General features: G+C 43.2%; 1 protein-coding gene across 4 annotated transcripts in view; it reads left to right on the top strand.

The window, feature by feature from the left end:
* Positions 1 to 4,840: 4,840 nt before the first annotated feature.
* Positions 4,841 to 27,246, top strand: part of LOC140504158 (alpha-enolase-like) — a 38,038-nt gene continuing 15,632 nt past the window's right edge. For 2 of the 4 annotated variants that reach the window (XM_072608776.1, XM_072608779.1), the window contains exons 1-4: positions 4,841 to 5,067; positions 5,421 to 5,462; positions 10,283 to 10,376; positions 16,098 to 16,193. In XM_072608776.1, the coding sequence (XP_072464877.1) occupies positions 10,292 to 10,376; positions 16,098 to 16,193 (181 nt within the window). In that variant the 5' untranslated portion in view covers positions 4,841 to 5,067; positions 5,421 to 5,462; positions 10,283 to 10,291. Of the gene's footprint in view, positions 5,068 to 5,420; positions 5,463 to 9,787; positions 9,859 to 10,282; positions 10,377 to 16,097; positions 16,194 to 27,246 lie in introns of all 4 variants that reach the window. The other 2 variants (XM_072608778.1, XM_072608777.1) reach the window with 2 other exon arrangements.

Below are 27,246 nucleotides of genomic sequence, written 5' to 3'. Positions count from 1 at the left end.
AAACTGGTATAATAATGACCCCCCACCTCACAAGGTTTTTATGAAGATATCTGTAAAGCTTCTCACAAACCTTAATAGGACTGATAAATGCTACTTAATATCATTATCAGCATTCTAGGCAACTCCCTAAGGTTATAATTGTTGAGAAGATACCAACCTGCACCAGAAGAGGGAGCTGCCCAGCATCTAGGGCCCTATTCTTAAGAAGGATCAGAGGGAGCCAAGATGGCTGAGTAGAAAGATGCACATACACATAGCTCCGAACCCACAACCCACAGAACAGCTAGAGGGGATCAACTCACGGTGAATTCTGCACCCAGAGGCCACGGAACATTGGAGCGAGGGAGATTTCTGTTCCGGAGAGACCTGCAAACCTCTCGCGGGGGGTCCTTCGCGCTGCGGACTGGGCGCCGGGACTGGGAGCAGAGGGCAGCCCTGCAGCGGCCGCGACACCATGAGGAAAAGATCTGAGCGGGCTACGGGGACGGGATCTCCAGCGGCCACGCGGGTCCCTCCACCCACAGAGGAACCTGCAAACCTCTCGCAAAAGGTCCGTTGCGCTGCAGACGCGGAGCCCAGCCCAGACCTGCGGCAGCCGCGGCTCCGAGAGGTACAGATCCGAGCAGGCTTCAGAGACGGGATCTCCAGCAGCGGCACAAGCCCCTCCACCCACAGGTGATGGGGGTCGGTGAGAGAGTTTCTTTGGCGAGTCGAGAGGGGAGTGGGGTGCCCCCATGGCTCGGGCCCCCCTGGGAGATAAAAGCTGAGAGGCAGTTGCAGACAGGGGCTCCCCAAGCGGGCGGAAGCCTGGTTCCATTGTGGAAGGTCTGTACATAAACCCCCTGAGGGAACTGAGCCTGAGAGGCGGCCCTGCCCCAACCTGACCATCTGAACTTAATTCTCACACTGAATAGCAGCCCTGCCCCCGCCAAAAGCCCTAAGGCGGGAAGCAGCATTTGAATCCCAGTCCCCAAACGCTGGCTGGGAGGACCAGGAGGTGAGGTGGGTGTGAGGAGAATATTCAGAGGTCAAGCCACTGGCTGGGGAGAATGCCCAGAAAAGGGAAAAGAAATAAAACTATTGAAGGGTACTTTCTTGGAGAACAGACATTTCCTCCCTTCCTTTCTGATGAGGAAGAACAATGCTTACCATCAGGCAAAGACACAGAAATCAAGGATTCTGTGTCCCAGCCCACCCAATGGGCTCAGGCCATGGAAGAGCTCAAAAAGAATTTTGAAAATCAAGTTAGAGAGGTGGAGGAAAAACTGGGAAGAGAAATGAGAGGGATGAAAGAGAAGCATGAAAAGCAGATCAGCTCCCTGCTAAAGGAGAACCAAAAAAATGTTGAAGAAATTAACACCTTGAAAACTAGCTTAACTCAATTCGCAAAAGAGGTTCAAAAAGCCAATGAGGAGAAGAATGCTTTCAAAAGCAGAATTAGCCAAATGGAAAAGGAGATTCAAAAGCTCACTGAAGAAAATAGTTCTTTCAAAACTAGAATGGCACAGATGGACGCTAAGGACTTTATGAGAAAGACAGATATCACAGAACATAGCGAGAAGATTGGAAAAATGGAAGATAATGTGAAATATCTTATTGGAAAAACAACTGACCTGGAAAATAGATTCAGGAGAGACAATGAAAAAATTCTGGGACTACCTGAAAACCGTGATCAAAAGAAGAGCCTAGACATCATCTTCCATGAAATTATCAAGGAAAACTGCCCTGAGATTCTAGAACCAGAGGGCAAAATAAATATTCAAGGAATCCATAGAACACCGCATGAAAGAGATCCAAAAAGAGAAACTCCTAGGAACATTGTGGCCAAATTCCAGAATTCCCAGGTCAAAGAGAAAATATTGCAAGCAGCTAGAAAGAAACAATTCAAGTATTGTGGAAATACAATCAGGATAACACAAGATCTAGCACCCTCTACATTAAGGGATCGAAGAGAATGGAATAGGATATTCCAGAAGTCAAAGGAATTAGGACTAAAACCAAGAATCACCTACCCAGCAAAACTGAGTATAATACTTCAGGAGAAAAAATGGTCTTTCAATGAAATGGAGGATTTTCAGGTTTTCTTGATGAAAAGACCAGAGCTGAAAAGAAAATTTGACTTTCAAACACAAGAATGAAGAGAACCATGAAAAGGTAAACAGCAAAGAGAAGTCATAAGGGACTTACTAAAGTTGAACTGTTTACATTCCTACATGGAAAGACAATATTTGTAACTCTTGAAACATTTCAGTATCTGGGTACTGGGTGGGAGTACACACACACACACACATGCACACACGCACACATACATGGAGACAGAGTGCACAGAGTGAATTGAAGAGGATGGGATCATATCTTAAAAAAAAAATGAAATCAAGCAGTGAGAGAGAAATATTGGGAGGAGAAAGGGAGAAATTGAATGGGGCAAATTATCTCTCATAAAAGAGGCAAGCAAAGACTTATTAGTGGAGGGATAAAGAGGGGAGGTGAGAGAAAATCATGAGGTCTACTCTCATCACATTCCACTAAAGGAAAGAACAAAATGCACACTCATTTTGATAGGAAAATCTATCTCACAATACAGGAGAGTGGGGGACAAGGGCACAAGCAGGGTGGGGGGGAGGATAGAGGGGAGGGCATGGGGAGGAGAATGCAATCCGAGGTCGACACTCATGGGGAGGGAAAGGATCATAAGAGAATAGAAGTAATGGGGGACAGGATAGGATGGAGGGAAATATAGTTAGTCCTATACAACACAACTAGTATGGAAATCATTTGCAAAACTACACAGATTTGGCCTATATTGAATTGCTTGTCCTCCAAAGGGAAGGGGTGGAGAGGGAGGGAGCTAAAGAAGTTGGAACTCAAAGTGTTAGGATCAACTGTAATGTTCTTACCACTAGGAAATAAGAAATACAGGTTAAGGGGTCAAGAAAGCTATCTGGCCCTACAGGACAAAAGAGAAGACGGAGACAAGGACAGAGAGGGAGGATAGAAGAGAGAGCAGATTGGTCACAGGGGCAATTAGAATGCTTGGGGTTGGGGGGGGAGGGGATAAAAGGGGAGAAAATTTGTAACCCAAAACTTTGTGAAAATAAATGTTAAAAGTTAAATAAAAAAAAAAAGAAGGATCAGAATTTAATAATATTCTGAAAGACCAAGATGCCTCAATTGATCCAATGCATTTTTTTATTCATAAGGCAAAGAAAATAGAGATAGTAAGATGAAAGTTTTTCTTTCGAAGTAAAATTACACAGCTTGTAATTTTTTAACATTTTGTTTTCCCCCCAATTAAATGTAAAAACTATTTTTAACATTTGTTTTGGGGGTTTAAGTTGTGAGTTCCAAATTCTATCCTTTCCTCCCTTTTCTCCCTCCTCCCTGAGACAGAAAGCAATCTGATGTAGGTTATACATGTATAATCATGTAAAACATTTCCATATTAGTCATTTTGTGCAAGAAGAAAAAAGGAAGGAAGGAAGGGAGAGAGGGAGACAGAAAGAGAGAAAGGGAGACAGAAAGAGAGAGAAAGAAACAGAGAGAGAAGGAAAGAGAGAAAGAAAAAGAAAGAAAGAAAGAGAGGATGATAGAAGGAAAGAAAGAAAAGAGAGAGGAGGCAGAATGAAAGAAAAAAGAAAAGAAAGGGAAAGAGAGAGGAAAAGGAAGGAAGGAAGAGAAAGAATGCTTCAGTCTGTATTCAGACATCAGTTGTTTCTCTGGAGGTGGATAGCATTTTTAAACATGAATCCTCTGGGATTATCTTGGACCATTATTGCTGAGAATAGTGAAGTCATTTGTACTAGATTATAGTACAGAGTTGCTGTTTTTGTGTACAATGTTGCCTTGGTTCTGCCCACTTCACTGTATCAGTTCGTGTAAATCTTTCCAGGTTTTTCTGAAATCATCCTGCTTGTCACTGTGCTACCACACAATGCGCAACTGTATTCCATTACAATCATACACCACAACCTGCTCAGTCATTCCCCAAACCATGGGCATCCTCTCAATGTCCAATGCTTAGCTACCACAAAAAGAGCTGCTATAAATATTTTTGCCCAGATAGGTCCTTTCCCTTTTTTAAAAAAATATCTTTGATAAGTTTGTAATTATTTGTAATTAACATTTATTCGTACAGACAGAAGAAATTGTAGTAAATTATTTTAAAATTGGCATCATACAATGAGCCTGGTCCTTCTAATGTTAAACTTGCTAGCTAGGTTCTAAATGTTTTCTAATTTGTGTTGTGCCCTCCAAATTACGTGGTCCAGTAGGGAACTCTGGAGCTGACTTCAAATCCTCCCCCTGGATACTTACTACCTGTGTTACCTTAGACAAGTAACTGTCTAACTTTCTTCATCTATTAAAAGTGGGGAAAAGAGGACCCACCTCCTAGGACTGTCAGGTGGATCAAAGGATACTTACATAAACCCTTACAGCGCTTTATAAATGCTAGCCACTGTCACCTCCCCAAACCCCCCTTGCACAGCCCTTGGTCTCCACCTCCCTCCTCCTCTCTGCCTCCTTTCTGGCTTCGTCTGAGTCCCAAATAAAATCCCACTTTCTACAGGAAGCCTTTTCCAATTCCTCTCAACCCTTATCCCTTCCCTCTGCTGATAATTTCCCATTCATCCTTCCTATGTCTTGTTTGTACATATTGTTTGCATGCTGTCACAGAGAGCTCCTAAGGAGAGAGGGCTGTCTTCGCCTGTCTTTGCACTCCTAGGACTTAGCCCAGAGTAAGCGTTCATGGGCTGCCTAGCCCGGGCTGGCAGCCAAGGTGCCACGAGCTCCCCAAGCCCAGCCATCGCCCCACCCCAGAGCAGGGACCGGGCGCGCGTGCGCATTAGTCGCCGCCCCGCCCCCGCACGCGGCCCCGAACCGGTTGAACGGAAATCGGGTCCGCGTGAGCGTTAGCCATAGCTAAGGGAAAGGGGACAGGCCAAGGGGGGGTAGGATCCTGGGGGGGTGGGGGCGGGTAGGAGGGGTAAGGGAAAAGGGTCGGGGTCTCGTAGAAGAGCATCTGGTCCAAAGGAGCACTTAGTCCTGAGGGAGGCCCGTCACTGCAGAGTACGTGAACTCAACTGCCCGCCCACTCAGCCGGCGAGGCGAGAGGGACTGCTCGCTCCACCAATGGGGAGGGAGGACGCAGCGGGTGGTGCCGGGGATTGGCAAATAGGCGATGGGGGGCGGTGTCTCCAAAAGTACCTCCCCCTCCACCAAATCCTAGACCGGAAATCTGGGGGACCGGAGGAGGAGCCCGACCAGGAGGGCGTGGCTGGGGCACGATGGCGGGAGAAAGGCTGGCTGGGGCCTACCTTTGGGTGGGGAGGAAAGAGGGAAAGAGAGAGACAGAGAGAAAGGTAGGTAAGGGAGGCTGAAGCCGTAGTTAACGCACCTCGTTGGTGTCGCCCCATCCGCAGCCTTTTTCCGCCGCGTGAAGGCCAAGGAAGCTTCAAGACCCGGTAAGGAAGGCAGCTCCCAATGTTGGCAAGCCTTTATTAAGCGCCAACGGTGTACCAGCCTCCGAGGATGCAAAAAAAAAGAGGCAAAAGCCGCCCCTGCCCCCGGGGGGCTGCCAGTCCAGCCCACAGGTGTATCAGCACGTCCGTGCAGACAGGTGTATCATTCTCCTTCCCTGGTGATGTAGGCCCTGGAGACCACAGAGCCCGGCCCAGAAAGGGTCACCCGGCGCCCCGGAGCCTTCCTCTGGTCCAGTGTTCGCATCTGCAGAGAAGACGTCCAACAACGGCTTCATTTTAGAGGCTCTGCTGCTGCGCGCAAGGAGGCCAGACTGGGCCACCTTGACTGCCCATCCCCCACATCCTTCCTTCCTCCAAGGACCAGGAGAACTGGAGGGACTTTACCAGGGCAAGCTGGCACCTTCCCTGCAACTTATAATGCTTAAAGTAGAGGTGTCACGCTCAGGGTTCCAAAACCAGATTAAAACGGAACTGGGGAATGTTTAACTCAAAAATGCCAAGGGTGGGTAACGTTAATTTGTGGTTTTTTAAGTCAGTATGGGGTCCACAGGGATCTAACTCTAGTTGAGTTTGATGCCAAGTGTCTTGCCCTGGGTCAGGCTTGAACCCATGTTGACCGGGTTTAGAGTACAGTTCTCAATTCACTAAGCCATGCTGCCTCTCAGTAATAGCAGCTCATGTTTATAAAGCGCTGTAAGATTTGCCAAGCACTTCACACATTTGTCTCATTTGATTGGGAGTTGGAAGAAATGTTAGGGGTCATTTAGTCTAAACCCATCATTTCTTATCTGAGACCAGAAAGCTTAAAACAAATCTACATTGGTAGATTCAGAGCTCGAGGTAACTTGGGGAGTGGGGAGATATTTAGTCTAAATATGTCATCTTACAGATGAGGAAATTGAGACCCAGTGAAATGATTTACCTGTGTCACAGCAGTAATAAATGGGAGAGCTAGGATCCCAGCCCGGCTTCTCTAATTCTAAAGTCAGCTTTCTATCCGTTGTGCTTTGCCAAGGCTTTAAGGATTTCATTCTAATTAGATTTTTTTTTTTAACTCCAAAAGGATGGCCTGATTTTCTACTTTTCCCTTCAAAGAACTAGATGTTGCAGCCAATATGGTCTACTTGTCCATTCACAAATACTTCGTAGTTTCTTCCTTCTCTAATTGGAATGCCTTCTACTCTCTTTTTTACCTATTGAAATCCCCAATCCTTCAAGTCCTTCCATTCTTCCATTCAAATGCTGCTTATATGTATGCTTATACGTATGTTCTCTTAGCAGGAAATTAATCCTTATCTCTGTTCTCAATCAACAATCATTTATTAAGGACTTACCATGTGCTAGGTAAAGGAGATATAAATAAAAATGAAACAGTCTCCTTCCTCAAGGAACTTACATTCTGCTGGGGTTGGGAAGGATAATTTATTCACAGATAAATATAGGATCATACAATGAACAAGCAACTATTAAATTCCTACTGTGGTCAGGGTACTATTCTAGGGTTCTAGAGTATATACTCACCCAAATGGATCTGTGACCAAATTATTAGGATGTTTTCTCAAATGATGTAGATCTTAACCCCATCATTCCTTTTCTGGGCAACATTTGTCCCCATCTTCCTGTCAGTTTACCACAAGTGGGCTACTTGACATTTTGGAGACTTTCCTCAATCTCTGAGGATGTTGAGAGGAGATGAGTGGACCGTTCAGTTGCAATCCCTTGCCTTCATCCTGTAGGCTGTGATGACATCTTTTGTTCCTGTTCATCAGGGTTCCTCAATGGTTTTCTCTTGCCGCCTGCTCAAACCCACCTTTCCATTGTTCTATGGGAGAGATACTGGAAGACAAGGACCGAACGTTGATAGAATTTGCTTTTAGAAAGACCTTTAATTCTATGAGTATAGAGAACTCCCCAAGGGAAAACTCATTCTCCCAATGCAAATAAGCATCCTGAGGCACTATGAGGTTCCATGATTTGCCAGTCACACAGTCAGTGTATTTCTCAGGCACACTTGAACTGAGGTCTTCCTCACTCCAAAGCTGCCCAGATCAATTTCTGCACCATCCTATACTTGTTCTGGGGCTTGATGCAATTGGCAGAATATTGGTATTGAGAAGATAAACCTTTGTTTCCTGGAGAATATAAAATATTAGCGTCTTTAAAAAAGCTTTCAAATTTCATTTCCTGAAGACAATCCAACCCATTCTTCCCCTCCAATTCTGGACCCAACTTGTTCAATCGTACTATTTTTCCCCAACAGACGTAATGTTAGAAAAGCTCTAGAGATTGTTCATCCAACTGCATGGCATAATCTGATCAATAGACAGCTTTCATCCACTTGGTTTCTATGTGTGGTTGGTTATACCCAACTTTTTTGAGTGACTTATAGGTAGCTTCCATGGAGTATTACATTATCTCAGTGCTTGATATAACCAGTAAAACATATTTCTTTAAAAGCTCAGAGATGGGGGTAGAAGACATTAGCAACTGAGGGAATCAGGAAAGATGTCTTCAACCAAATGTGTTTTAAAATTTAAAATTAATTAATTTAAAATTAATTATTTTCTTTATGCCAGTACTGTCCCGGATGCTCAGGGTTCAGAGAAAAAAGTGAAATAATCTCTGCACTCAAGTCTATTTGAGTAAATATCATACATACAAATAAATATAAAATAAAAAGTAATTGGGGAGATCAGTTAAGGCCTCCTGTGAAAGGTGGCTTTTGAGCTCAGCTGTGAAGGAAACTACAGATTTTTAGAAATGAGTTTGAGGAAGGAGCACCACTTCTTTTCTGTCTCTAGGCAATGCTTCCCATTCTCTGGCCCCCACCTTCATCTAGACCTAAAGGTCTTAGAATTAGATTTGAACATTATTGAACAGTTCACTTTCTCTTACCAAGGACGCCATGTCCATAACATGTGACCTCAACATATTTCCTTTCCAACTCTAGTTTGAAAGAAAGCGATCAAATCAACACCACCATTCCTAGTAAGGATATGTCACAAGTCAAATGCCCTATGACTCAGTTGACCATTCTTTCTGACTTGCTGTCTAAAGCTCTTCTCCCTAACTCTGCCTCACTCAAATCCAGTTCACACACTAGTCAGCTCATCATTCTCATGATGTCATCGGTCCTCTTTGAGAATGAAGAACAAACAACAACTCTTATGTTCCACCTTCTGCTATTTGAATATAAGCTTCTTGAGGTCAGGGAGTGTCTTGCTTGCTTCTGCTCACATACCCAGAACTTATCACAGTGCCTGCCACAAAACGCTTAGTAAATGTTCTTTCATTCATTCATTCTAGTCTGGGGGAACAACCTGGGCAAAAGCAGGAAGAGGAGAGAGAATGTTGTGTGTGAGGAAATCAAGACTAATTTGATGGGACCATCATGTAAAGGGGAGTAACAGATAATAAGGCTGACTCAGGAGGTTGGAGTCCTCTTGTGAGAGGATTTCAGTGCCAAAGAGAGGAGTTGTGTTTAATCCTAGAGGGGCAAAGGTAATATTGAGCAGAAGAGTTCCATGGCCAGACCTGCACTTTAGGGCTATCAATCTGATAGTTGTGTGGCTTAGAATAAGGAGACTCTAGATGTAGGGAGATCAGTTATGAAACACAGGCAAGAGGTAATGACGGTCTGGACTACAGTGATTGTCAACGTAAAAAGAAAGAGATCTTGAAGAGGAATTGACTGGACTTCTTGTTATATGTCCTTCATTCTGGAAGAGTATCAAAACATCAGGAAGGTGATGCCATGACTTGCAGGTGAATTGTATTTAAGTGAGGAAAGGCTGTGCAAAATCATCAGCCTCACTTTCTCCTTTGGAGCCATATGGATCCAGTGGCAAGATATAGATCAGGATGACTGGAGATGGCCCCCAACCAGACTTAGCAAGTGATTGGATATATTGGAGGGAGGTGAGATTAGGATATTGGATATCCTGTTGGATAGGCTGGAGAAAGGAGTTGAAGATTAATCCCAGGTTTTGAACCTGAGTGACTGGAGGAATGGGGGTACCCCCTGCTTAACCCCTGACTACCTTTCCAGTCTTCTTACATCTTACATTCCCCTCCTTTCCAATGTAACCTACAATCCAGTTCCAATAGCCTCCTTGCTATATGTCTTATAAGACTCTCTATCTCCCAACTCTGAGCATTTTCACTGGCTGTCATCTAGGCCAGGAATGCTCTACCATCATCTCTGCCTTCTGGCTTCCTTCAAGTCTGAGCTAAAATCCCACCTTCTACAGGAAACCTTTCACAGTCTCCCTTGATTGTAATTCCTTCCCTCTGTTTATTTTCTACAGGAAGCCCTTCCCAACCTCTCTGAATTCTAATGCCTTCCCTCTGTTAATTATTTCCTGTGAGCTTCTTGAAGGTAAAGATTTTTGCCTTTCTTTGCGTCCCCAGCACTTAACACAGTGCCTGTCATATCAGAGCACAATGTTAGCATAAAAGCACAATGTTAGTTGGCTGACCAACTTATTGACCCTTAACAGAAGTAGAGAAGTCGGGGGAGGGATGAGTTTTGGCCAAAAGATGAGTTCTATTTTGGATGTAAAATTGAGTGAATCAGCTGGGAGAAGTGGGCTTATTTTACTCGTGTATCTCCCCACAATCCAGCCTTATATCAGAGATATTTGTGTGTATGTGTGTTGTCTCTCCTTTATGGTAAAAACCATATCTTGTACAAATTTGTATACCACATAATGCCTTAATTAAAGCAGACACCCAAATATTAATTGGAAAAATGAATAAATGCAGATGGTGCATGCTAAAATATTCATCTTTATTCCTCACAGAATTTCACCATGTCTATTATCAAGATCCATGCCAGGGAGATCTTCGACTCTCGTGGAAACCCCACAATTGAGGTTGATCTCCACACTCAAAAAGGTGCATACCCCTTTTGCCTTCCTGATCCCAGGCCCTCTTCCAGATACATTAAATTTGGCACAGAATGGCTCCTAGGGAGAAAGAGGTGAAACAGGAAGATCAAATCAAGACCTTCTACCTCAAAAAATGTCTCCAAAGTGCCCAATAGGGCCTTCATTTGCTTGGTTGGTTGATAACCCGGTGTTCCCCAGTGATCAAACGAGCAGGTGGTCTGGACACTACGGAGAAACCCTTTTATTCAAAGTAGATAGATGTGGACAGGATTTGTGATTTGGATTGTGCTTTGTCTGACAAGCAGGAAAGAAAGAAAAGCCTGGATGAGTAGTACTACACCAAATGCATAGTTCATTCACTTCCATATTTTCTTACACCTATCAAAGATCTGATTTTATTGTCATGGGTGCCCCCTTCTCTGAGGCAGATCATAATCCATAGTGGATTGTATTAATGAGTTGGTATGGCCAAAAAAAATCATCAGCTTTGTAGTAAGGAGCTTCTTACCCTCAGTGCACCTGATTGTCAGTCCACTCCTGGCCCTTCTCAGCATGGTAGTGCCTTGTAGAACTTGTACCCTGCTGGCATAGCCTTTAAGAAAGCAGGCTTCCCCCTGTGCCAGTGTGAAGCATCTGAGTAGATACAGGCCCTTTGTAACCAGAGAGTAGGGACACGGAGGTAAGACAAAACAACTCCTCTGGAAACCTTATATGCTCACCGCCATTCTTTTTACAAAGCAGGAAGTATTTGTGTTTGTCGCAGTAAACAAGAGGGTTTGGAGATCCCTTTTGTTAATTCAAAGAGATTTCTCCCCCCTTTTATAGTCCCTGTGTCTTAGTTTATAGCTGCCTTCTGAACTGACTGTTTTATACATGAAAAATTAAAGGGAAATAGTCTCCAGGCTGAATGATGCTAGTGGTACTGAATATACTGCTTCCTGGGGAGAGCTAAGTCTGTCCCACTGTGAGTTCTACCTTAACTAGTAAAATTCTTTAGCCTGTCAGAGATGGTAGAGAGGGGATTCATGAATCAGGTGGTAGGGTCAGACTGAATGTCTTTCTAACTCTAGGATTCTATAAGCCTCCCTTTCTTCTCCATACCTCTTTCCCTCCTGCTTACCAAAAAAGAGTCCTTATATCTGTGCCTTTCACTGACATGAGAGTCTGTCTTCTGCTCCTTCATCATGATTGCTTTTAGGGTTAAGCCAGCTTCCTAAAGTAGGTACTCTCAAAGAGTCAGTCCTTCTGGATACCTGCCTTCTTTCACTCCCTTCATGATGTGAGACTGCTGTTTGGTCAGAGTGTGAAACTAGCCCATTAAAAATTAACAAAATTTTTTTTAAATAACCAAGAGATCCAGAGACAAAAGTGGGAGGGGACTAAGATGAGACTGATTTAAGGAAGCTGGGTTTCATACCAGAATGGTTCTTCTAAAGGCCTCTCCTTGAATTCTGTGAACTTTGTTAACGTTGCCTCTTGACCCAGCCTAGCTAGGTGACCTGGCTCTTAGGCAGTTACAGTGTCTGCAGAGGGAGTTCCCATGCCAGGTGTTGCCTTCACTAATGAAGTCTTGGGTCCAGACCAAAATAAAACCAAAAAAAAATTGTTCCCTAATAAGAATTTTCTAAATATAGAGTAAAGCCAAGCAGTGTAAAGGTGAACATAATGGAGGAAGAATCCACACAGCTCATCCGGAATTGAAATAGGCTACATTGTTAGTGTATGGTAATTGGAAGTGTCCAAGCAAAACCTCAGTAAAGGAAAGGGAGCATGCATTTACTAAGCTCCCACAATGTGCCAAGCACATTACAAATATTATCTCACTTGATCTTCACAACATTCTTAGGAGGGAGATGCTGTTGTGCTCCGCATTTTACCATGAGCAAATTGAAGTAGGCAAAGGTTAAATGATTTGCCCGGAGACACAGCTGGGAAGTATGTGCAGCTGGATCTAAATTCTGGCATTCCTGACTCCAAGCCCAGAACTCTATCCACTGCACCACCAGCCACCTCAACCTTCATGATCCCCTCTCCAAGAATATTGTAGAGAATCTTTCTCCACAGAGTGCACACTTAGACTGAGTGGGGCCTTAAGTCCCAGGGAACATGTGATTTGCTTGGAAGGGGGGCATTGGAAGCCACAAGGCTTTCTGCCCAAGGGGAACAGCAGGTCCTATCCTCATTGAAGAGACTTTCTCCTTTCTTTCTTATTAACTTTTTTCTGAACCCTTTCAGCTTTCTCTGTAGTTCCCACTTACTATGAGGTGATGGTTTTTAAATCTCCATGTTCCAGTAGCGATCAGGAGAGAACCTTTAAGAAATTCTCACCAACAAAAGCTCTCTGCCAAATAACATAAACTTCAATCTTACAAAGAGCCAAAAGACTGCGTGACAGCAGAATTGAGCATATTTTTACCTGACACCCTCAGAAGCTTCTCCACTAGTAGCAAACACTTCCCCAGTCTTGCAGTCAGCACTGTTCCTGGGTGGCGGGGGGAGTTAGATTCCATTACTTTTTCATTATAATTTGGGCCATATGTGACTCACAGAATCTCCTATTTAGAAAGGAACTCAGAGGCCATTTAGTCAAACCCATACTTAAACTAGAATATGCCCTTCTTGGATATTCACTTTTGTGCCTTTCTGTACTTCTTAAACTGTAGGTCGCAACACATAAGCACACTTTAAGAAACGTGGATGGGGTCATAAGTGGAAAAAGTTTAAGCCCTGCTTAACTCCTGTTTTCCCTCCTCACTGGAATTATTTTCCTCTTGTATCACCGTTCAGAATGTCATTCTTTAGAAATTCCCATTTCTCCTGCACTTAGCCTGATATCCACTATAGAATTTTAAGTCATGGATTCCTACCTCTGTTTTCCCTGAGCCCATGGAAATCTGTTCTCCTGGAATCTAGGGAGTGTGACAGATTATGTCCAGGTTTTTCCTATCACACGTTCCAAAATGTAATGTTCACTTCCTCTCAAGTTTCCAATCATTTCCACTCCAGAAAACAGTTTTTCTTCATTAGTGAGAATCAGATGCAAAATAGAAGTTTCCTTCCTTCCTTTCTCTGCTCTTTGAAGATAGAATTGTCATTAAGTGATTCAAGAAGTTATTAGTTGTCCTGCTGTGGTCAAAAAGAATTTCCAGCAGAAATCTGGACTACTACTTAATGTCATCCCTCCATGCTAGGTTTGTAATCATTTTCCTAATTTCCTCCTGTATTTCTTCCATCTGTCGAAACAGTCTGAAATTTACCATGATATCGTTTCTCTCTGCCTCTTGTCCTTCACCCACATGACCTCCACCAGGATCTGTCCTCCCCCTTATTACTGGATTTCCCTCCATTAGTACATCCTTTTAACATATTCCATCCGCACTCCCTTTTCCCTAATATGATTTCTTTCAAATAAGGTGTCCTCTATCAAAACTAATTCAAGTCATAGATCTCATCCGACCAAGGTTCAGTAATAGCTATGAAGTCTCTACACATCATGGTCTCTGGATCACCTAACTTGCTACTCATACTTTGTGCATTTAAACATGTATAAATAACTGGAACCTCAGTTTTTACTGGAGGCTTCTTTTTTAGATTTTGTCTCCTGTGATTTCTGAAGGTCTGCTCCTCTTCTCCTTACTTAGTAACTCCTTCTAGATGGTTCATCTTTGGGGTTTTTATAAGCAGTTTCACTCCGTCCTTTTGTAATTAAATGTACAAAACCCTACACAAATATATTCTTACCAACCTTTAAGTATAATCCACCCCTGTCTAAGAGCGTATTGTGATTTTAAAGTGTGATTCAGAAATCCTAACCCCATTTTTAGATACTACTTTATTGAGCTGTTCACTTTCCAATCGAAGCAAAACAAGAATGGGAATCTCCTCTATTATTGCTGCATCCCATCACCACTGGAAAACTTGCAATAAGAGGGGGGAAACTCTACTTTATGAGTCATTGCATTCCATAGTTGTTAAGAAGCTCATAGTTTTAGAGCTGAGAGGTTAAGTTAGAGATCATTCAGCCCAAGGTCACACAAGTAGCAAGGAGCAGAGCCAAGATCTGAACCCAGGTCCTCTAACTCCAAATCCAGTGACCTTTATCCTGCCCTGTCCTGCCTGGGTGAGTCAGCAATGCGATGTAGCATGGGGGAAAATAACTGGTGTTATTTTATACAGCATTAAGAGAGACATTATATCCAGAACAAAAGAGAGAGGGATCCTCAGTGCTTGGCACAGTCCCTGGCACATGCATAGTATCAAATGACTTAGCAGTCAGCTTTAAAGTGCCATATAAATACTACCTGTCAAGTAAGGCAAGTAATAAGTGCTCATTAACATGCTGTGTTAACAAACTATGATAAGTTCTGTGTTCCCTATTTTAAGAAAAGCTAGAACATCCAGAAGAGGGTTACCAGGATTACCAGGAGAAAATTACAGAACATCCATTAGAGAATCAGTTGAAGGGACCTATGGATGTTTATCCAATGGAGGAGAGGACTTAGGGGACCAAGATATTCCATTGGAGAATTTGAAGTGCTGGGGGGTAAAAGGAAGGTAGGGCTCTTTCTGCTTGGCTCTAGTGAGTAGAACTAGAAACAATGGGTGGAAGTTTTAAGACCAGTTTTAAGTTTGGTGGCACAATTGGAGCATCCCAAAGTAGGATGGATTTCCTTTCCATTGTCATGTGTTATTTCTCACTAGAGGCCTTCAGACAGAGACTGGTTGGCCACTTGTTATTGGTCATTTTTTTTTTGCTGCCCAACTTCCCTTTACCATTCCCAAAGCCATGGAGTAACTTAAACTTGAATTTATCAAAGTTCTTTATGGACATATAGTGGCAGTTAAAACTTACAGAAGATGGATTTATTGTATGTTTATAGTTTTGAGTCCTCCTTTTAACATTCTATTCACGAAGTCACATTCTACTCTCCATTTCCAAAAGTCACTCAGTGGTCCCTCCTGGATATTATACCTTAGTTCTTTATCCTTGTTCCCTAGTCATTAACATGTCTCAGCATTGCCGCCATTGCCTGGTCTCTGCCCTCTCTCGTCTCCAGAGTTAGCTTCATGAAGATGCTGCATGCATGCTTGCTTCTGTGTGTTTGGGATCCGCTGTTCTTCCAGCTTTAGCCATAGCCACAGTTCTTCCTGATCATCTCTTGTCTATTTCTGACAGCATTCATCCTTAGGCTGTAACCTGAGCAGGAGTTAGGGAGGGGGCAAGAGAGCAGACCTCAAAGCTTCCCTTAAGCCCCTACCCTCCACAACTGACTTTGTCCTGGAACCTGAGCCAGCACTCATTCAGGCCAGATCATTCCAGCCCTTAGCCAGTTTAACCCTTCGGCCACCACGACACTGTAGGAGGAATTCTTGTTCAGATTGATTGGGACAGAGGATCTCTAAGGTCCCTTCCACCTCTTCGAATCAGCAAAATATGCCTCTCAAACTTGTGTCCATTGCTCTGTGTTCTTCCCTCCAGAGCCCCGAGGAACCACCTCAATTTCTCCTCCAGATATTATTGCATGCCTTTCCCTAAATCTTCTCTAGACCAAATATTCCATTCTTTCAGTTGCTCATTATAGAGCATGGGTTCGAGGCCACTCACTATCCTTTTTGCCCTGACCCTGTGAGTGGGAGAGGAAACTACCCACATGGGGGTTATTGTCCATGCTAACCGTCCTCATGTCTTCATTTGTTGCTCTGTTCTGTTCTTTTCCTTACCATACAGGTCTCTTCCGAGCCTCTGTGCCCAGTGGTGCTTCTACTGGCATCTTTGAAGCCTTAGAACTCCGAGACGATGATAAGAACTACATGCTAGGGAAAGGTAAAAGAATTGTCAGCATCCTATTTCCTTGTACAGGGCCTCCTAAACTAGAAAATCTGGTACTCTTCCTTCAGCTTCCATAGTTCTCCACCTGTTATTTATTTGTGGTTGTGTATGAGGAGTCTCTAACCCCTTTATCCTGGGACCTGAGCACTTACTCTTGATGGCAAACATGTATAGATATAGATGTGTGTGTGTGATTAGACTTTGTAGACTTTGCATTTCTCAGCTTTTCCTGCTTATGATTGCTTATGATTTCAAAATTGTCAGGTGTTTTGCAGCACATTCTTATTGAAGCATATGGCACTTAAGGAGTGGGGAAGCCACAGGGAGTGCAGAATGTGGGGTTCCAATCCCAGGTTTGGCACATCCTGAGCCTGAGCAAGTCCCCTTCAGTTTTCACAAATGGTACAGTACAATTCTCTGCTAGTCCTTAAATTCACAGGATTGCTTTAAGAAAAGTGCTCCGTGGATTGTAGAGTGCTACATAAATTGAGTTGTTAATGTTCATGAAATACTAGGTTAGACAGATAAAGTCAGACTGAGGACCTGGGGCCTATTAATTTGACTTAGTAGCTGCTATCAAAGGCAGTGGGGCATAGTAGAAAGAATTCTGGGCTTGGAACCAGGAGAGTGCAGCACTCTCTAGCTCTGGGTTTATTGGCAGGACACTGTGGAAGTGAGGGAGAACAGTGCCCAGAGTAGCCATCTCATAGGCTGGTGAGGAACAGGTTTCCCTTCACTAGTGATCTCCAAACAAACATCCGTTTGGATTCCATGTAGTGGGTATAGCATAGAGTAGATTCCTGTTCAAGTATGAATTGGACCAGAGGATCCCCAGAGGTCCCCTCAAGCTCAGATCCAGTGACTCATAACTTGGTAGGCTTTAGGCAGCACTGATTGCCTCAACATACTTTCTATGACATCTCTTACTATTTGACATGATACTATGACATTAATAAATTCCCATTTCTGCTGCTCCCAGAACAGTAGCTTGGCTTTTGATCATCCAGGCCTAATTCTCTGGCACTCATAGCCGTTCCTTTTGGCCATCAGTAGAGGTCATTTATCACTATCCTGCAGCCAGTCATCCCTCACCTAGGCAGGACAGTGCAGGGTAAAGTTCACTGGATTTGGAGTTGGAGGACCTGGGTTCAGATCTTGGCTCTGCTCCTTGCTACTTACTTGTATGACCTTGGACTGGGTGATCTCCAACATAACCTCTCAGCTTGAAATCTATGAGCTTCCTAACAATTATGGAATTCGATGACTTATAAGGTAGAGATGGGGTTGGTCATAGCCTCAGGATTGGCTCAGAGTTACGTAGTTCAATTCCACAGATGTTTCCACAGGAATCCCAAGACTGCCACACTTTCCCATGTCAAAGGCCGCACTTGGAATCTCATCCCCTTCACATCCTCTCTAGTAATTCCCACAGTTTTTGAATGGATAAGACAGGGGGTTTGCATGAATGATGCTTTTTCCCAGTCTATGCTATGTGCTGGTCACATCCAAAGAATTATCATGAACTGAAGACATTACAGGGATTTGATGATGATTCTCATAGTTGACCTGGACAGCTGTCCTGCTGCCTCTGTCTGGGAGCATTCAACTCAGTGCCCAGACTGTAGAGGTCAGGGGTTTCTTGACTGCCCAACCCTGAAAGGTGCTCCATAAAACCAGTCTTTTTAGTGGTATTGGAAGGCCCTGAGCTTAACCTTCACATTCCTAGAATGGGTCTCAGTCTTCATGAATCCCCAGGTGGTAAATGGCCTTAGTTTCTGGCAGCCCCCATTTTCCTTGTACAAAACTGCCCTCAGGCTCTTCAGGCTGGCATCTGTGCCTCCTTGGCAGAAGCTTACCTGAATCAACAAAGGCAGCACAGGTCTGTATGTTTGTGAGGCAATTAATTAGATTCTGGAAAATCTGGTCACATTTTTCATTTCAGCAGTCTCATTTGTGCACTGTTTGTGAACTTTGCTTATGTTCTCCTAACCATTATTTCTTCTGACAAGACCTCCATGGAGGGGTTGACAGGCTATGGCTATTAGCTTTTTACAGATCTTCAAAATGACGACCAATGCCAAAATGGATTCGGTTGATAAGAATCATAACTAATATTTACATAATAGTTACATAACTTCACAACAACTTGGAAAGTTAACTGTTGCTATCATTCTCATTTTATAGTTGAAACTAAGGCACAACCTGCCCAGGGTCACACAGCTAATAAGTGTCTGAGGCAGGAGTTGAATTCAGGTCTTCCTGTCTCCAGGTTCAGTGCTCTGATCACTGCACCATTTTTAGATGTGGTCTGGCAGTAAGTGCTTCTGTCTTTCCAGGGTCAATAGCCACTCCCTACTGAGATAGTGTCACTTACATATTTAAAAAATGCTCCAAAAACAAGAACAAGCATTTTGTTAAGCATGTACTGTGTAAAGGACACTTTGATAGACTCCTGAAATAGAAAAACACAAATGGCTCCTCTATATTCTACTGACTCTTAGTCTTAGACATCTTTAGATCATAAGTCTCCAACCGTTCTGGTTTAGATGACTTCAGGATTACATTATTTTAAGGAGAGAGAGAGAGAAAGAGAGAGAGAGAGAGTGTGAGCACTGAACTGTGAGTCTCGAAGGCCTGAATTGAAATCCTGCCTCACACACTTTTTATGTGATCCTGGAAAAAATAAGCTCTCTGTGCCACATCTATAAAATGAGAAGATTGAATACAATGAACTCTAAAATCCTTTTTTTTTTTTAAATCTGTTATCATCAGATTATTTAAACATCTTCCCAAACACAATGATGTCATCAGGGGAGACCAGACTATATTCACATTGTACACCACTCATTCTACCAGCAGATGACATGGAAATCTGTAGACAGACACCCACGCATCTGACAAATGAAGGCAGCTGCCTCATCCTCATTTACCATGGGACTCTAAAATAATAAGCATAAGCATTTTTGTGGTACTTTAAGCAAGGTACTTTGCCTACTTTGCCTCTTTTGGACTTCTTCACAACTACAGGAACTGAATTTGTTATTATTTCATTTTACAAAGGAGGAAACCAAGGCTAGTAGATGTTATGTGACTTGCCCAGGGCCACACAAGAAGTTTCTGAGGTGGGGATCTACCTGATTCCCAAGTCCTGCCCACTATTCCCTGCACCACCAACTGCCTCTTAAAATGCTCACCACATAGGCCTAATATTGAGAGCTGTTGATTGCCAGACATTTTGGCCTCATGATATGGTGTACTAATCCACCTTATTTACGTATTAACTGTCTGGAAGTTTTCTTCGTCTTGTTTCCTACCAGAACCATGAGCAGTGCCTAAGATCTACAAGACTGAACACAGTGCCATTCTCTTTCTGGTGCTTCCATAGTATGCCTTCAGCCTCAGTATTGTTCTCAGAGTGCTCAGCAATCAACAAGGTAGCATGTGTATCTAATTCAGCGAATGTATACGAGGCACTGGCAGTACAGTGAAACAAGGTTGGCAAACGAAGGCCAGCTTACTGAAGCTGGGGCTGGATATACCTTTTTCTGGAATGGGTGCAGTGAAGCTGGTATGCCTGCCAAAAGGAATGAATGACAGGCTCATGACAATGCGATTACCACTCTCAGGAAAAACATCATGCCACCATCATCAGTGCCTATTCTCCCACCATGACAAACCCTGATGAAGTCAAAGAAAAATTTTATGAAAACCTAGAGACCCTTATCTCCAATGTGCCAAAAGAGGACAAGCTTATAATTCTGGGCGACTTTAATGCTAGAGTAGGCTCAGAATACCAGACTTGGTAAGGAGTCCTAGGGAGGAATGGAGTTGGAAATAGCAACAGCAATGGTCATTTACTTCTGAAGACTTGTGTATCACATGACCTTCTCATCACCAACACTGTCTTCCGTTTACCTAAATGTAATAAAACCTCATGGATGCACCCTGGCAACAAATATTGGCATCTAATAGACTACATGTGATTGTAAAGAGAAGAGACAGACAAGATGTGAAAGTGACAAAGGCAATGTGTGGTACAGAGTGCTGGACTGATCATAGACTTATCCTTTCCAAGCTAAATATTCCCATTCATCTAAAGTGCCGCCCCCAACGCAAAATGACTACCAGAAGAATTAATGTCAACAAATTAGAGCTCTTCTCTGAACATGAACAGTTTGTTGCTAACTTGGAGGGAAAGTTGAGCCAACACACAGCTGGCAACAGTGGAGCAGAAAAGGAGTGGGCAGCTTTCAGACATTTGGTGTACAGCACTGCATTTGCTCATCTGGGTCAGAACGCTCACAAACACCAAGACTGGTTTGATGAAAATGATGGGGAAGTTCAGAAACTGCTAAATGAAAAACGAGAACTCCACAGGATTTACCAACAGGATAGTTCATCCACCTCTAAGAAGACAGCATTTAATTCCATCAAAAGCAAAGTATAAGCAAAGCTTAGAGAGGTGCAGTATTCCTGGCTCAGTAAGAAGGCAGATGAAATTCAGTTTTATGCTGATAGTAACAATCCAAAGCACTTTTATGATTCTCTGAAAGCTATTTATTGACCAAAATCCTATGGTGCATCACAGCTCTTCAGTGCTGATGGAGCCACATTGATTAGTGATAAGGACATGATCCTAGAGAGATGGGCTAAACACTTCCATAGTGTTCTCAACAGATCATCATCAATTAATGCTAAGGCCATTGACCGTTTACCTCAGGTTAAAGTCAATCCCTTCTTAGCTGAACTTCCAACTGAAGAAGAGGTATTGAGGGCCATTAGGCTCCTTTCATGTGACAAAGCACCTGATGCTGATTCTATTCCATTTGAGATTTACAAGGTAGGGGGACCATTGCTCATACAAAAGCTGACTGAAATTTTCCAGGTTATATGGCAAGAGGAGGTTATCCCCCAGGAGTTCAAGGATGCCTCTATTGTCCATCTTGGTAAAGGGAATAGATTGTCCTGCAACAATCACAGTGGGGTCTCTCTTTTAGTCATTGCTGGCAGGATTCTTGCTAGAGTCCTCCTTAATAGGCTGATCCTTCACCTGGAAGCCAGCGTGGCTTCAGAAAGGGCCGAAGAACAGTCAGTATGGTGTTTGCTGCCTGACAACTCCAGGAGAAATGCCGGGAGCAGAACAGAGGTCTGTACACAATGTTTGTAGATCTGACCAAGGCCTTTGACACTATTAGTAGTGAGGGCTTATGGAAAATTATGTCAAAATTTGTTTGTGCAGAGAAGTTCATCAATATTGTATGTCAATTTCATGATGGCACATTTACGTGGGTTCTGGATAATGGACAGTGCTCTCGTGCCTTCCCAGTCACCAATGGAGTGAAACAGGGCTGTGCACTTGCTCCCATGCTTTTTAGCATGATGTTTTCAAATGAGGATAAACATGGCATCAAGGTCAACTACTGTACTGATGGTAAGTTCTTCAGTTTGAAAAGGCTACAAGCCAAGACCAAAATGGAGGAAGTGTGGGTGCATGATTTTCTGTTTGCAGATGATTGTGCATTCAATGCAACCTCTGAAGCTGAGATGCAACAAAGTATGGATCAATTCTTTGCTGCTTGTGTTAATTTTGGCCTAATAACACCAAAAAAACACAGGTGCTCCATCAGCCACCACCACACCATCCATATGTGGAACCATGGGTTACCACAAATGGAGAAGTTTTGAATGCTGTGGATAAGTTCACTTACTTGGTAGTGTACTTTCCAGGGATGTATACATTGACAATGAGGTTGATACACGCATTGCTAGATCTAACTCAGTGTTTGGGAGTCTCTGAAGAAAAGTTTGGGAGAGAAGAGGTATTAGACTGACTACCATACTGAAGGTCTACAGAGCCATTGTGCTGACCTCATTGTTATATGCTTGTGAAACATGGACAGTCTACCAGCACCATGCCAAAAAACTGAATCGCTTCCATTTGAACTGTCTTAGAAAGATTCTAAGGATCACCTGGCATGATAAGGTACCAGACACTGACATCTTTGCTTGAGCTGAACTGCCAAGTATTCAAACTATGCTTCAGAGAGCACAATTCCAATGGGCTGGCCACATTGTTCAAATGCAAAATGTATGCTTGCCAAAAAGACTATTTTATGGAGAACTCACATGGGACAGACGATCACATGGTGGTCAGAAGAAATGATACAAGGGCTCTCAAAGTCTCTCTTAAGAACTTTGAATTTGACTATGCACCGTTCAACATTGCATGCCCACATCAGAAAGGGTACTGTGCTCTACGAACAAAACAAAATTGAGACAGCACAGAGTAAATGTAGGATGCACAAATTTGAAATATCCACCCCAAATATTCACACGGACTATCTGTGCCGAGCTCATATTGGTGTGATCAGCCACAGTCGGACACGCTGAAACTTCACTTTATCATGGTGGTGTCATTTTGGTCCTCTTCGAAGATGAAGGACAACGACCAACAAGGCTCTGGCAATACAGAGACAAAAACAAAACAGCACCTGCCTTCAAAATGTTTGCATTTGGAAGAGATAAATAAATACCAAGTGTCCATAGTAATTCCCAGAGGGAGAGAGCCTGGATCAGGAGCAGATGATCTCTGAGCTGTGCTTGGAAGGAAGCTAGGAATTTTAAGAGGCAGAAGTGAGAAGGGAGTTCATTTCAGATGTGGAGGACATGAGACCAGAGCTGGTTATGGTTGAATGCCAACTAAGGGGTACACTTACAGGCCAGTCTGATTGCATAAGTACACTTCCTTTATTTCACTTGAGCAATGAAAACACAAGAGACTGAAAGGGGATTTTCTTCCTCAGGTGACCTTTGTATCTCTAGAGCACTAGGAAGTCTTCCTAATCCAACCTCTTAGAACCCACTGATGATGCAAATGGCTCCAGGAATGGTCTCAAAGTTTAGAGTGGCAGAAAATTTCTGTGTATTCTGCCAGACCTCCTTTCTTTTTCTTCGAGATTTTTAGCTACTGAGGTCCTGCTGGCCACCATACCTGGTGAGAGCTTGAAGGAGATTTGAATTTGTTCCAGTGAAAGTAGAATCCCCAGGCATAGCACAATCATGTTCACCATTTTCTTAGAAAAATCAGATATACTATGACATACTCCTGTTATGCTAAGTACCCTTCACCAAAACTGTGGAGACCTAGTCCTCCAAAAGAAATACCTCTAGAGATAAATGCTTCCAGTTTGACTTACAGAATGACTTTTAATGATCACCTGGAAGGCACTCTCAAGCACAGCCAAATCTTCTTGCCTCTTAGTCTCCATCATCATTTTAGCTTATGGTCCTGTGAGTCCTGGAGGAATGGGTCCAGAGCCTTTGCCCCTAGTCCTTTCACCTAGCGTCTTGTAGCCGGTGTTGAGGTTAGGCAAGAAGACATAGGTATAGAACTCACTTGTGACTTTTTTTAGCTATTTCTTCATCTGAAAATGATACAATAACATCAATAGCAACTACTTGTCAGTTAGTAGAGACATTGAGGGCTACTTAGTAGGCCCCCTGGGAGGTACTAGAACAATGAGGGGTGGTAGTAGTCTCAGGTGTAATTGGGGGGATGTTGGAAGCATAAGGGAAGAAGAGAAGAAAATTTTGAAAAAACATTCATACATGTTTCATCTCTTTGTGTAGCAGAGTTAAAGTCATAATGATTACATTATTTTCCTAATAAATGCAAGTTACAACCAATCACTGGTCAAGTCTGCTGACAGGTGGAAGTCCAGCATGCATCAGCAAAAATATGCACGTGTAATGACTTTGTTTACAATACGATACTGTGCAGTTACGAGACACAATATTATGTCATCAAAATTTCAGTGCAAGAAAAAATCCACAAATTCACAATAAATTATTAATTATTTAATATTTATATTAAATATTAATAAATTTTTAAATTTTTTGAAGTGATGCAAATTTCAAAAAAGAAAAACATTAAAGGGTTAAAGAAAGTAGATTTCCAGGGGGGATGCTGAGTATTTTTTTTAAAGGGGGTGGGAGGCCAAATAAGTTGGGGAATCTCTGGCCTACTACTACTTACTCTGTACTGAGCAGTAGGGATACAAAGAAAGGCAAAAGGCAGTGGCTACCCTCAAGGAGCTCACACTCTGATCAGGGAGACAACATGCAAGTGACTGTACCAGCAAGATACGTACAGGACAGATAAGAAATAGTTCAAAGCAGGAAGGCACTAGAATTAAGAGACTGGGAAGGGGTTTCTGTAGAGAGTGAGATTTCAGTTGAGACTTGAAGGAAACCAGGGAAGCTAGTAAGTGGAGATGAGGGAAAGCACTCCAGGCATAGGGGACAGCCAGAGGGAAGGCCCAGAGCCAAGAGATGAAGCCTCGTTCATGGAACGGTCATCAAAGGGTACATGTGGGGGAGGCATGTGTAAGACTGCAAAGGTGGGAGGGGCTAGCTTATGAAAGCCTTTGAATGCCAGGCAGAGATTTTGTATTTGATCCTGGAAGTGATAAGGAAACCTGTGGAGTTGGACTAAGCAGGTGATATTTTGTAAAATTCTAATGAGACAATGTTATGTCCAGCGCTTGGGAAATCCTAACTTGTAAACACCAACTTTTAGGATGGTTCTCACAGATGTCCACTGAATCAGAGCTTCTGTGATTCTGGATTTTCTTTTTGGACGCTCAGAAGTCATGTCCAGATCAACAAAATAGCAAACGAACAAGGTGGAATCACACCAAAACCAGAAAAATAAAGAATTGTGAAAATTAACTCTGCAAAGTAATGTACTACCAAAATCAGAGCATAAAAGAAATAGAGAAAAATATAAAATTATGAAAGAGCCAAACTACAAGAAGGCCAAATAAAGCTCTTAAATAATCTGATATCAACAAAAGAAATAGAACTAGAGGAAGAAATCAAGTGGTCGCCCTGCCTACCCAGTAACAGGTGAGCCTCCTGCTCCTAGCAGGCTGCCTCATAGACAGCTCTGATGGTGGATGTCCTCAGGCCCTCTACCCCACCCTCCCCAGTCCCAGCAAAAGGAGGAAGTTGAACAGCATTCTGGAATGCAGCTTTCACAATGAGGACTACCTTAGCCACGTTCTCCCTCACACTTGTCCCTGGTATCTGAGATGCCGGCACAAGGTCTTTTTTTGGCTAATTTGCCTTTCTTCTGACATCTCTCTTTCCTGGCTTGTCTCCTTCTCTGGCAAATTTTATTGTGAATAACTGAGAAGTGCTGCTTTTCAGATAGCTGTCATTGTCATTAAATAGAGTTATACTAAGGTTCTTTTGAGTGCTTGAGCAAGCCTAATGTGCTTTGTGTGCTCAAAGATTACTGTACCTTTTACCACTACTTTCTACAATAAATTTGCACAGAGCTGAAAATGTGTTCTTCCTTCTCTTTGGTATGTAACATCAGAGCCTCAGTACTCTCTATAAAAGTGATCCAAAAGGGGCAGCTAGGTGGCACAGTGAGTAGAGCACAGACCCTGAAGTCAGGAGGACCTAAGTCCAAATCCGGTCTCAGACACTTGACACCTTGGGCAAGTCACTTAACCCTGATTGCTTTGCCTTCCTTCCTCCAAAACAAAAAAAAAGAGTAGAAAAATGAAAGTGATCCAAAGTCTGCCATTATTCCATGCATCAGGGCTTCTCAGGGACCCAGAGGAGGGCTAAGTGTTTTATGCAGTGGGGCAAGATCTCACCTGGTTTACTAGGAAATTAGGAGTTGCTAGCATAGAAGGTTGCAAGCACAGAAGATGGAAGAAAAAAGGGAGGAGGTGCCAGGAAGGAGAAGGGAGCATGGCTAGAGCATATAGAGACCATCACCAAAAAAAGAAAAATGCTGGGCCCCCAAAGCAGAGATGCATTCTTACTACCACAGACTCCTCAGTGAAAGCAACACCTCCTCAAAAGAGAGCAGGCTAACAGTCTACATTGGAAAACTAAATGAATGAAAAATGCCTGTTGTTTAGAACATGACTTACAATTGGAAGGACAAGTTCAATGCCAGTACTCTTCTAGTGATAATGGGTGACCAGAAGTCACAGAACACCATGGTTTCCAAAGAATTGAAATTTCTAGTAGCTCCAAGTACAGGGCAAAGGCTGTGTAGCTTATTACCAGTGAAGCCCTGCATACAAGTCGCATGACAGATACGAACCAGGAAATTTGTGATCAGAAAAGGCAAGTTATGTGGCAAAAATGAAACAAAAGGTGGACATCCTGGCTTTGTTAGCTTCTGCTTAAAATACAACTGCCCAAGTTAAAAAGTATACTGTTCAAGGAAGAGTTAGCGGTACATGGAGGTGGCCATCTAGCCTTTCCCTGGAGAATGTCAATAAGGCAAAGCCTGCTCCCTTCTGAAGCAGCCTAGTCCACTTTTGTACAGCTCAAATGGTTATCTCTCTTAAATTTGCCTCTCTGTATTCTGCCCTCTGGGCCCAGGTAGGACTAAGCTCCCTTCTCTACACAACAACCCACTGGATACTTGAGGATGGCTAGTATGCCTCCTTTTCCACCTCTTTCTCCAAACTGAGCTTCTTAGGATTATGCAGAGCCACATCTGACATCAGTAAAGATGAGCTGGGTAGCTAGGGGAGAGAATTTTTGCCTCCACAAACTAACTAAATCACAGGAAAAGGGGGAGCAAAGAGCTCCAAGGGTCAGGCCCCTAGTAACCTAAAAGGGACTTGGTGATTTGGCCTTCCAACCTAGACAGAACTAGGGCTCAGGTGTGTTATCCCTTCCTCAACCCAAAATAGTAGTCTGATTATGCATCAGACACCCATGAGCCTCTGGCACCAAGAGCTCCTGAAACTGCCTCTACTTCAAATGATAACGGTGGTACTTGGGTTCCCTTTAAACCTCTGAGAGTCTTTGCTTTTCACTGTTTCTCCATTGCTTTGTGCCCCAAACCATGTCTCCTGAGCATGATTTCTTTCCTTTTCACTTTTCTTTTTCTGACTGTATCCACTCTGCTCAGGTGTCTCCAGAATCATTAAATATGCTAACGAGTTCCTGACAATTACTTGGACCCAGCCTAGAAATGGTCTTTGTAGTTTATGTGGAGGGAACAGTTCCA

The sequence above is a fragment of the Notamacropus eugenii genome, chromosome 5 (assembly GCF_028372415.1).
Source record: "Notamacropus eugenii isolate mMacEug1 chromosome 5, mMacEug1.pri_v2, whole genome shotgun sequence".
In the NCBI taxonomy this organism is placed as follows: Eukaryota; Metazoa; Chordata; class Mammalia; order Diprotodontia; family Macropodidae; genus Notamacropus; species Notamacropus eugenii.
Note: the sequence above shows the minus strand (reverse complement) of the source record. Positions and strands in the feature narration are given on the sequence as shown.